Source organism: Rosa chinensis, chromosome 5 (assembly GCF_002994745.2).
Source record: "Rosa chinensis cultivar Old Blush chromosome 5, RchiOBHm-V2, whole genome shotgun sequence".
NCBI classification, from domain to species: domain Eukaryota; kingdom Viridiplantae; phylum Streptophyta; class Magnoliopsida; order Rosales; family Rosaceae; genus Rosa; species Rosa chinensis.
In genome coordinates, this window is record NC_037092.1 from 21,961,938 (window position 1) to 21,974,343 (window position 12,406).

The 12,406-nt window shown below is 37.6% G+C and overlaps 1 protein-coding gene and 1 long non-coding RNA gene across 2 annotated transcripts; both read right to left on the reverse strand.

Annotated features, from left to right (window-relative positions):
• Positions 1 to 3,225: 3,225 nt before the first annotated feature.
• On the reverse strand, positions 3,226 to 4,933 carry LOC112166921. The gene is made up of 2 exons (XR_005799241.1): positions 4,554 to 4,933; positions 3,226 to 4,520 (listed from the first exon to the last, which is right to left on the reverse strand). It is a non-coding gene; the product is annotated as an uncharacterized LOC112166921 (long non-coding RNA).
• A 5,537-nt stretch (positions 4,934 to 10,470) lies between these two features.
• LOC112201860 (membrane-associated 30 kDa protein, chloroplastic) lies at positions 10,471 to 11,643 on the reverse strand. The gene has a single exon (XM_024342782.2). It carries the CDS (start codon positions 11,641 to 11,643, stop codon positions 10,660 to 10,662), a length of 984 nt encoding a protein of 327 aa, XP_024198550.1. The 3' UTR covers positions 10,471 to 10,659.
• Positions 11,644 to 12,406: the final 763 nt, after the last annotated feature.

Here is a 12,406-nt window from a genome sequence, read left to right on the forward strand (position 1 = left end):
GTTTTCCATGCACAATAAAGAGAGCAGCTGCTCATCTCTTCTCTTAAGTCATCTTTTCTACTCTACACTCTCATAGCTCATCATTACTTCCCTCTTTTTACTCCATCTTTTCCATACCTCTTTCCCTTGTTTTTAGGATCTATTACCACTCTAATACTCCACCTCCATGCTTCTTATAATGCTTGAGCGGCTCCCTTTTGCTTCCATTCATTATTGTATTCATTTCTCTCTTCTCTATATAAGTATCTCTTCTCACAAGGAAGATGCATTACCCATTCCACCCCATTACATCTTCTTTCTCTCTTCATCTCCTTCATAAAACCTCCATATCCACCTCCCAAAATCCAAACCCATAATATCCATACTCCTCAACCGCCATCACCACCACCACAACTACCATCTTTCACCACCACTACTCCATCACTACCACTTAAAGTTAGCCAAAGAAGCATCATATCTTCATCACCATTTCATTCATCATCAACAAGAAGTGCATCATCCATCCATTCCACCATCAAGGAGCATTGAAGGAGCAAAACGAAGGAGAAACTACCCAATGATTTGTCAAGCTTCAACTAGTTCATTCTTTTCTCAACTCTTTAATTTACCTTGATGAATTTTATAGATTTGATGCTAATTTGTATGATTATGAGTGAGTAGTTACTTGATTGGGGCTAGGGTTGAAAGCCTAGCCAAACTTGTATGAATTGATGTTTTAATTTACAATTGAAGTTATTTGCGATTTTCATCTTCATATGCTAATTCAAGAAGTGAATGCATTCATTCAAAAACTACTTTGAATGTGTTGTGTTTGTCATCTCATGAAAAAAATATTTAGGGAGTAGTTAATCTTGAGCTATAGCATGATAGCATCCACTATGTGCATATGAAGGTTGTGAGTTAAAATCACCTAGATATAGGATTGGTTTGCTTGCATGATTATCCAAACTCAAAGCTTTATGCATCTAGGAACAATGAATTAAGACTTAATCGGTAATAGGATTTGTTCTTAGGTAGTTAATTCTAGACTTATCTGGTTGGAATTGATAACATTAAAAAAGTTTAAGCCTTTGTAGTCTTATCCGGATGCAAAGATGGTAATTGAAAAATTAGAATAGCATCACTTGTACTTGAACTACAATACTTACAAGGTAGGTTAATGGTAGACAATCTAACTCCTAACTTCATCCATTATATTACTAGTTTAGTTTAGTAGTTTAGTTTACATTTGAGCATGCATTTATTTTAATTTGGTTTACCACTCTATTCAACAAACAATTTCACTACCACCACAATGCACATACTCACCATGAGCCTAGATTTCCTTGTGAATCTAGGTTTTGATCTAGGCTCTGTAATTGTACATTTGCATATTCTAGTCTCCTTAGGTTAACACCCTAGCTAGTGAAAGGAATCCAATCCTCGTGGGTTCGACAACCTTTCTTAAAAGGGTTAAATACTGCTTACTCCCTATACTTATAGGGTTTCATCGTTTCAGTTCTTGACCTTTGAATTTCACCTAAAAAGTCCATGAACTCCCAATTTCCTCCCACTTGGTCCCTGCAGTCAAGAATCCGCCAAAAACTCTTTTATCTTCCCCTAAAAAGTCTATTATACCCTCATTTACTTTTAAAAAAAAAATTATTTCTCTTCCTCTCTTTTTTTATTTTTTTTTGTTTTTACCTCTTCTTCTTCCGGCTCTTCCGCCTCCTTCTGTTCATCTCCTCATCAAGATGGTTCCAATCCACAGACCTTCAAGAGGTGAAATGAAAAAAAGAAATAAAACAGAGAAAAAATAAATTAAAAAAAAAAAGTAAGTGAGGGCATAATAGACATTTTCAGCAACTTTAACAGAAAATTTTGACGGCAGGGACCAATTGGGAGGAAATTGAGAGTTCAGGGACTTTTTAGGTGAAATTCGAAGGTCAAGGACTGAAACGATGAAACCCTATAAGTATAGAGAGTAAACAGTATTTAATCCTTCTTAAATCCCTATAACTTGTACCCCTTATACTTGAGGTAGCTATTTGGCTAACAGGTACAACATTCTGCTTGGCCACCAAGAGAAGCCACCAGAAACACTTGGAACATAGGAAGTGGTAAACAGAAAAATCATACAGAGCTATTTTGAGAATTATGCGCTAAAGAAGCCAGATGATCTGCTACAAAATTCGCTTCTCGGTAAACATGCCTGAAGATGATGGAGTTGAATTGTTGAGCTAGACTTCTGATATCCTGGACTAGAAGTTTAATTCGCCAAGGCATTTCACATCTTCCATGAATGCAACCGATGAGCAATTTGGAATCACCTTTGACAGAAATGTTTGAATAATGATGAAGGAAAACAGTATGTAAACCATCCCTTAAAACAGTTGCTTAAGCAATAAGAACATTAGTATTGCCTAACTTTTTATTAGCAGCAAATGAAGGGTTACTGTCTGAATTTCGAATAACATAACCAATAGTTGCATTTCCATTTTTAACAGATCCATCAAAATTCAATTTAACTTGATCAATGTTAGGGGGTTGCCATTTAATATGAAAATATTTTGAAACTTTAGGAGTGGTAGGCTTAGAATTGGCTTGAATGTAACTTGAACCAAACAAAACAGTTTGACATAAGGTGTTATGAGGTGTAGTAACTATATTATGAAATACTAACTTATTCCTAGAATTCCTAATAGACCAACCAATCAAGAGAATGGAAGCAAGATGATCTTTAGAAGAAGCTATATTACTAACATGATCAATCCAAAAAACACACGAATTATCCCGATTAAAAGGCTTAGGAGAAAGAGCTTTAGATCAAACTTGTATGTAGAAACGCATAAAGTGATGATCAACAATTTCTGTAGCATCAGAACAAAAATACAAAAATGACAAATTGGAGAAATATTATAATTATAATGCGAAATTCTATCTCTTGTTTTGAGACGATTCCTGATTAAAGTCCAAGCAATTTTAACATCAGGAGGAATATTCAGTTTCTGCATCTTAATTAATAAAGAAGTTCTAGAGTGATTAGGAACTTGTTGAGTGTGAATCCAAGATGAACTTTTAATAGTAAAATTATCAGATCTTGAAGGTCCCCAAACAAAAGTATCAGGAGTTGGATGGATAGGCAGAGAAATAGCTATAATCTCATTTACAATTTCCTGAGGGAGAATGTTTAGTAAAGCTTCTTTTTTACTATTTCGATCTGATTTTAGCTAATGTACGAATCTGTAATTTGAAAAAACAAAACATTACATTACAAATTTACAATATCCGGGGAAATTAGAGATTACATCATAATCACAAGAAATGCACTCTAGGAGCCAAATTAGGCTCACCATTAAATGGATGCTCTTTTTCACTAATCCCACTGAAGCAAAAAATAATACATCATAATCACAAGAAATGCATTCTAGGAGCCAAATTAGGCTCACCATTAAATGGATGCTCTTTTTCACTAATCCCACTGAAGCAAAAAATAATACAGTGGCAACGTCGGTCTCAAAAACTCCTCAAATTGTTCTTCCTAACCGGTAGTCATTTAACGAAGATATTAAAACGAATACCGTTGGATGACAGAGAGACAGATAAACGGAATGCCTTCTGAAATCCAGCATGTTAGATAGAGTAGCTAAAACAGGAAAATCCATGAAGCAACTTTACTGCAGCTACAGAAAACCCATAGTCTTTAGAGTAATTTGCCTACTCCTGACTGTAACGATGTGAAGTGAACAATTATGCTTTACATAGGGATACTGGCATATGTAATATTGTATATTATCCAGCTGCAAAAGTGAAAGAGTAACTTGGCTATCAAGCCAATTCTTTCCCCATACCTCATGTATTTGGCATGGAGGCACAACAGAACCAAGGCCTTTTCCATGCATTTGTGTTGGATTCACATCTTCATTCTCAAGAATCTGAAGCTTTTAGTCATTGGTCATAGCATCAAAACCAAACTTAAGATTCCTTCAACTTCGGATATGATGCTATGACCAATGACTAGAATCTCCTCATGGACCCTGATGATCTAACAACCTTTTAGTCACTGGTCATAGCATCAAAACCGAACCAAAGATTCCATTGAGCTCAGGTATGATGCTACTACCAATGACTAGAATCTTCACACAGAACTCGATGGATCTAGCAATCTTTTAGTCATTGGTCATAGCATCTAAACCAAACTAAAGATTCCTTTCAGTTCGGGTATGATGCTATGACCAATGACTAGAATCTCCACAATGACTATGACTGGTGGAGGTTTATCACTGCTTTGTAAGGGAAATAGTCTCTCATTGCTTCAAATTTCAATACCCTTATCTGCAATTTCGATAGAGTGAGAGAATCTTAATTCCAACCCATTCAGATTCAAAAAGCAAAACCAACTAATATTCATACAGCAAAATGGTATTCAGCTTTGAAAGAAATCAACGAGATGCTTTGAAAGAAATCAAACGAGATAAGAAACAGAACCCGAATAAACCACCAACAGGGCAAAGTAACATGGAGGTAAACCCTCAATCGTCCTATTTCAAAGAGCACTATAATAAAACAGCTACCATGGAGATTCTCCATAGATCATAGAACAGTGTATCATTGCTACAAATTTCAATTTCCTCGTGAAGTTTGTCCATGACAAACCGATCTAATTATATTCGTATCTGTAATTGACATCTGCTGTGCCATTCAAATTGAAAGCGAGGCCCAAATGACTATAGATACAAGCTATTCAATATTTACAGATTGCATCTTTCATTGTAATTCACAGTGTTCCTTCCTCGAGGTTTTAAAAACTTGATCTCAAATTAGTAAAAATCTAACAACACTAAGCTTTGAAATCATGTGCAAGGCGTAGAACGAGCAAGATTACCTCGGTGAATTCCTCTTCTGTATAACTAGGGCGCCGGCGCAAAACCCTAATGATAAACTATAGGATGCTCTTTTTTTATAGGCTAAAGTAGCGCTCCACCGATAATCATATAAATTAAACTATTAAAAAATAAATAAAAAAAGATTCCCGGCCCAAGTATAAATGGGCCGAACATTACGCACATCCTAGTCCATTTCAAAGAAAACCAACACGCTTCCTTAGCATTAATAAGGATCCTTACTGCAATACATCAGAACATCAAATTTCACCAAAGATACGCTTCTCCTGTGAATTAGAGCAACTTCTGTCTCAAACATCAAAACACACACACAGACACACACACATATATAGAGCTAGCTTCAAGCACATTAATCCTAAAATCTTTCTCTCTAACCGAGTAACCAGTAGCAATAATACAAAAAACATTGTCAATTTAGCCACATAATACTCATCATAAGGCGGATACATATTACATAGGAATACCCTTGGAATGAACAAAGCAATAGTATTAGATAGATAAAGTGCCTTTAAATATTCAGATGGTTGGTAGAGTAACTAAAATAGCAAAAACCATGCAGCAACCTTATCGCTTTGTAGCTACAGAAAACTCAGCAGAGTCTTGAGAATCATTTCCCCTATTTCCGACCTGCACATAATTGATTGAATGTAGTCTTCAATTAGGGTTTAGCAAGCTATATGACAAGTAAAAGTATATAATGCAAAACTGAACTTATCCTTTGTGGTCTAATAGGAAATGAGCAAATAAGCTATATAGCTATATTACAGATTCAGTTTCCCACATTGCGTTTGAAGTATGAACTTATCCTCTGTGGTCTAGTGGGAAATAAGCGAACAAGCAGCCATAATAGTTTAAGTACAACCACAAGGTGGTTAGCAAATATTATATCCTAATCGCCATTTTTCATTTGCAGTGCCACATGGCCTAATCCTGAATTTAGAGCACTTGCCTATGAAACTAAATCAGAATTTCAGTATACAGTGTCAAACTCTAGAGGCCACAAGTCCCCAAAAAAAAAAAAATTACAAGCCAAGGATGTAACAAAACCCCATGTAAAGTTTATATTTGACATCATTAGTCAAGAAAACTTCTCCTTTTACTTCTCGGAAGTGGGAATCAAACTTCCCTCCACATGAAAAATGAACTATTGTACAAGAAACATGCAGGAGGCTTAGTTGGAAAATGAACTATTGTACAGCTAAATTAAAAAAAAAAAAAACAAACAAACAAATCCATTGCAGGAGCTATTGTACAGATTGATACATCTACTGAAACAGTAAATAAAAACCATGCTATAGCAATAACACTATAGTAACATCAACAATTCCACAGTCCATAATTTTAAGTAATTCCAAGCTGATGTTCCATGAAACAAGAAACTAAAATCACTGATAATAGGAGCAGTGTAACCATCTTTACTACCATTTTGTTTTACATCTAATGCTGAGAAATCATATAATCAAAATGGATGAAACGATATCAACGGAAACTTGATGACAAAAACAGCCAAAAAGCTAAGAACAGAACCAACTGGATTGCAAAAAAAAGATAAAACAGTTGGCAAAGGTAATAAATCAATCATCATACAGAATATCAAACTTTGTGGCTGTACTACAATGCAACAATCTTAGGTCACATAAAATTAGCAGCATATGTATTCAAACAAGAAGATAATAAATATCATAGAGTCAATGTAGTAAATAATCACCTTATGTATTCTTTCCCTCAGTAAGAAGTTGCATCCTTCCTGTCAATCAAGACAAGGCTCTCTTCATAAGGGTCAACAGACCACAGCTGACCTTGAGAACTCCCAAGACTTTTAAACTGTTTGCTCACCAGGTTTGCTGAAACTAATTCACAGCTATCTTCAAGGACCAACACCACTTCTCCACTCTTTCTAAAGCACAATGCGATGGGTAAACTCCTTTCCGGACCTTGTGGAGTGAGAATCATCAATTTGGTCCACGCAATACTCTTTCATTACCCATATATCAAGGAAACAATCTGTATCACTCTTGCACCTTGCAAACAGAGCAATGGATTTTTGGTCTCCGGAAACAGACAATCGCAAGACCAATGACAGATCCAATATGAAATTCTTCGGCAACATTATCTCTCGAAATGACTCAGTGCCCACATCAAATGTCAAAACGAAGTAGATATAATCACCGCCGGTGAGACGGAAAGCCAACTAGTGAAGTGCTCCATTAACAAAAGCCTCGGACGAGCAGCCATGCATTTCACATGGAGGAAGATCAGAATTAAGCCCACCCCAACACTTCTTGGCCAGTGAATACACCTGAGCTATAGTTGGGCATCCACAGAAGCTGTCTTTTTTATCAAGTGACAAGCCTTACTAGCTTATAGTCATTGGTCACAGCATCATAACCAAGACCAATAGCATCATAATCACCATGAGTAGAGAGATTAATCAGGGGCTTAGGAAGGGTCACATACTTTCTCACAGAAGGGTTCCATATAACAAGGTTATAAGCATAACACACCGGATCATCAGCAAGACAAACCAACCCATTACAAGTACCCACAACACGAAAACACGGATTCTCCAATATTTCCTTGAGCCCAGTTGGAAATTCAATCTTGCAATACTATACTCCCCAAAAGCAGGGTTTTCATAATGCAAAGAGTAAAGGTCCTCTTTAAATCCTTGGATGGGGGTTTCTCTTAAAAACCAGCAATCATCATCACTAAACACAGAGTGGAGCAGTAGGAGGTGAGTGGAATTCTGGGTATTGAATTTAAGTGTGTGGGTGAGGTAAGTGCGAATAAAGGTTGGGTCTTTAATCATGGAACTCCATGACTTGCAGACTGAGATACATTTGACCACAGAATTGATGGGTAGTCTGATTAGGAATGAGTTCCTCAGGAAAATCTTTGAACAAATCAGTGATAGCCAAAGAAAGCTTAGAGATGGAGGCAGGGGTCAAGAGGGTCTTACCTTCTTCACATGAATCCTCCCACATTGTGAAAGAGTCTCTTCTGTGGAGTGAGAGGGAGAGTGAAATTAAGGCAACGGCGCAAACCCTACGGAAATGATGGAATTTGTGTCTGAAAAACCCTATAAGGAAATTGCACTTGATTTATAGTATGGGAAGAAACAGTATTAGAGTAATGTTCAAAATTGCAAAGCTTCCCACCAGTTTTTGCGGTGAATTGCATTTTACCACTATTTGGAAGTTGAGTTTTGTTTTGGACCCTCTTTGGAAGTTTTTGACTCCGATGGTTTTTCACTTGTATCCTTGCAATTTTGAAAACTACCACTTGCGCCGCAACACTTTGCTCTTAGACTCTTAGTTGTGTGTGCGTGTGAACACTTTGCTCTTAGTTTGCTTTTAGACTCTGTGTGTGTGTGGAGCTGTTCAGAAGCGGACGTCCGCAACCCAAAAAAAATGCGGATGTCACTCCTTCGGGCTGCATTAGGCGCCAACGGGCAGTGCTGCTCGTGCCGGACGGAACCAAGCCACCATGTCGACTCTCTTCTTGCTGCTAGACTCGTCGATGAAGGGCTCGAAGTCAACCTTGATGGTGCTTCCATGGTTTCAGGTGAGCTTGCGACGCATCCCTGAGAATCTGATCACCTTCGCCTTCGCGTTGATGGCTATGCAGTACGGGATGTCCAGAGCCTTCGTCCGGCAACAAAAATGCCGTCATTGACGCCTGAGCGAGGCCGGAGGAGCAATGTCCGCACTTTTTCTAGGTTGCGGACGTCTGCTTTTGATCGGTCATGTATGTGTGTGTGTGTGTGTGTGTGTGTATTTATATTTTTTAAAGTTGTCTAGTCTTTTCTGTTTTAAGTCTTTTTCGTGTTATCTTATTTGGGTCTTGGGTATTTCTAAATGTACCTAGCAAATTTCTAGGTAGACCCAGCAAATCAATTTTGCATGAAAGGACATTTATATCCTCGTATGAAATGACAATAATAGTCATAATAAATAAAAATAATAACAAAAAAACCATAAAGTTTAAAACACTTTTTTCTATTTGTACCAAGCAGTTTAGTTGTACCCAGTAGTTCACTGTGTTTACGTTGTTTCTTCTTGCAAAACCTTAAACCAAAATTTCACCTTCCTTTATAATTGTTTCAAGGGTTTAAAATAGCCCACATGCCAAGCAAGCTAGCGCATGTAAGCAGACAGTAGAGAATTGAATAAGCCAATGCTCTAATTAGATAAGCTGCAACCAAGTACGACATAATCCTTAAAAGATTTTCTCAGACTTTCTCTAAATCAGTTGGTGGCTAAACAAATAAACAAAGGCATGTGGAGTGTGGATGGCTCTAGAAGTTTGCAAGCTGTAACAAACAACAATAAAATTTTTTTTTTTTTTTTTTTTTAAAAAAACCTCCTCTTTACCAGAAAAAGGACATAAATGGTTTGTATTCATTAAATTTGTGTGTTACAATTGATATACGTCCAAGGTGGGAGGTTAGAAACCATGTGGTGTGGTGTGTTGGTCGAGCTGCTTAGTTTGGAACTCCCAGGTCTAGAGTTCGAATCCCAGCTTCATCCCGTGGCCAGCAGATTTGAGGGACCTGGGTTAGTTAAAACACCCAATGGTTTGTGCGTCTGCGGTGCAGTGATTAGTCTGGCTATGCTGGGATACACTGCATGGGTGTGTGTGTAGGTTTACTTTCGATAAAGTCGGCGGGTGAGATTTGCTGGGTATGAGTTTTGCTGGGTTAATAAAAATACGGGTATTGTTGGAAAAGGTGGTGGGTGTAATTATAAATTTTATTTTTTTATTGGGTGTAAATTGATTTGGTCGGTCTACATAGAAATTTGCTGGGTACACTTAGAAAGACCATTGGGTCTTTTATCCTATTGTCTCAAGCAACCGAAGAAATTATCTGACAGAACTGAGACAATAAGAGACCAGGTGTTGGAAAATAGATTCGGATCAAATAAAGAATTTATAGCCAAATACGAATTTAGTAGTAGATGTAGATCGAGGAGAGCCCCGCTTGCCTAGAAGTGATTTAGTAGCTCATAGAGGCACCCGAAGGTTTTAATATGAACACTTATGACTCCAATCTTTTCAACATTCCTGATGTGAACCAGTAAACAACCTTGAAAATGAACACATATTCCTCTTTGGCTGCGGTTCTCCTGCATCTAGTTCAATCTTGATTTCTATCGATACTTTGATTACAGATTTTTGAGACCAGTAATTGAAAATGTCTCCAAATTTTTATTCACAATCTCAAATAAAAATTCACGTCAATTAATGCTTAAAGTACGACATATTTAACTGCAGCTTTATCTGAGAGAGTGATTTTTAGTGTTTGTTGATAAAAAAATATATTGTATCTCATTACTGAATTCCCGTCCAAAGCGGTTGTAGATGTCTTATACTACTGATCGAGTCAAAAGCTCATGCTCAAAATTGCACAATACTTCATCATGACCACCATCATTGCGAACATATGAGTGCGACTTCTGAAAACCTGGTTGCTGCCGATGGGAGAGGCTTGCCGGCAAGTGTATCATACAGTAAAAACGACCCCTGTGGCACATTTGTAGCTTTCATATGCAAAAACAAAAACATGCAACATAGGGAAAAGAAACACATGGAGGAGAACCTAGCTAAATCGTCCTATTAATTTCAAGGAGCGTACAAATATTAAATCGAGGTACCCATTCAATGATATACCCACACTGTTCTCTTTGACAAATTAGCTCGTTAAATGAAACCAAATGACTTTGCGTCTAAATAATTCAAACTGGTATGCCTGCAAAGCAAAACTTAGAAGCAGTCCTTAATTTGCTTTCCGTCTCAATTCATTAAGCTCCATCTCAATCTCAGAATCCTTTAATAGAAATGTCTTGTTTGAAGCGGCAATAGTTCTTCCAGGCGGAAGCTCTCCTTTCTTCGAACTACCTGCAGACAGTTGTTTCTTCAAGTTTGCAAGGTCATCTTCAACAGAAGAAGAGCTCTCTAGCACCGCGAACTTTCCTTCCAGATCATCCGTAGTTAATTGGCCTAGAGCTTCCATTGCCAAAACTTTCTCTTCCATCATTCCAAAGGCCGAAAGGGCACCACTCGTATCAACATTCCCCACCATCTCGCTCACTTCACTAGCAATCTTTGCAGACCGAGCCCGCGCTTTTAGGTTATCCTTTTTCGACATTGCCTCTTGTATCTTGCTCTCTAAAAGCTTTGTATTGGACAAAAGACTATCAACAACACCTCTTTGTTGATCAAGTTGAGTTCTCAAAGCACTAGCATTATCCGCCAGAGATTTACGCCTCTTGAGAGCTTCGCGTGCTAAATCTTCCTCTCCTTGCTTAACAGCTTGTTGTGCTTTTCGGTACCAGTTCTCCGAAGCCTGTTGCGCAGCTTCATACTTGTTTTCCAGCCTTTTTTGAGATGCCAATACGTGTGCTGTGGCCTGTCGCATCTTCATCAAGTCATCGTTCATTTCAAAAACTGCTTGCTCCAAGATCTTCTCAGGATCTTCAAATGAAGACATGATTGCATTTGCATATGACTTGATGACCATAGCAAACCGGTCGATAAGGTTCATACGAGCAACAAAAGCAGTTCCCCGTTGTCTAAATTGATTTTGCTTATTGGAAGGAGCAACCTTAATCGTTTCAAGTTTTATAGCTCCCACTCCGCCGTTATAGAACGACGTCGTGAGAGGTCTCCTGATCATAGAGAGAGTGGTAGAGGATGAAGAAGAAGAGGTGGGCATTGATGCCGTGGACATTCCTATAAAAATCTGCGATTTCGTGGCCATCTTATATGCTCACAAATCTCAGATCGTTAAGCGTCGGCTGCGAACCCTAGCCTAACCCTTAATTTATATGCTAAAGTAGCGTCCACCCAAATCATATTAATTATTTCGGTAGTTGCCGAAAGAAAATCATATTATTTTGTCCAAAATTTAAAAATTTAAAAACTTCGATAAAAAAAATAGTTTTCGAATATTCCAGACCTCAATTCTAAAATGCCAAACAGCCCAACATTTGCAAGTCAAGCTTGCTGGCACACCATCAGCTCAATGGTACATTAATCCGAGTCAACAAGAATAGCTATTTTTTATTTTTTACGTTGCCTCCAATTAAAAATGAGAGTAAGTAGTTGACCAAGTATTTTCAATAAACTCATGCACATGAAATACATGAGAATCCCATTACTACTAGAGTAAGAATCCCATTACTACTAGAATGAGAATCTCAATGCCATTAGAACGAGAATCCCATTAGGGTTTACTACTAGAACAAATATAGAGTTTCATTCAGAGACTAATAATTCTATTATAAATATGAACCTTTACTTCTTCAAAATCTCATTCATTCAATACTCGATATTTTTCTCTTATTTTCAGTCACATATATTTTCTTTTCATTTTCCTATCAAAGATGGTGCACAAAGAGGCAAGGTCCGTGGTCGGTGTGGTTGGGAATGTCATCTCTGGTGGGCTTTTCCTCTCTCCAATTCCTGCGTTCATACTAATATGGAGAAAAAAAAATGTGGAAGCTTTTGATCCAAAACCTTAC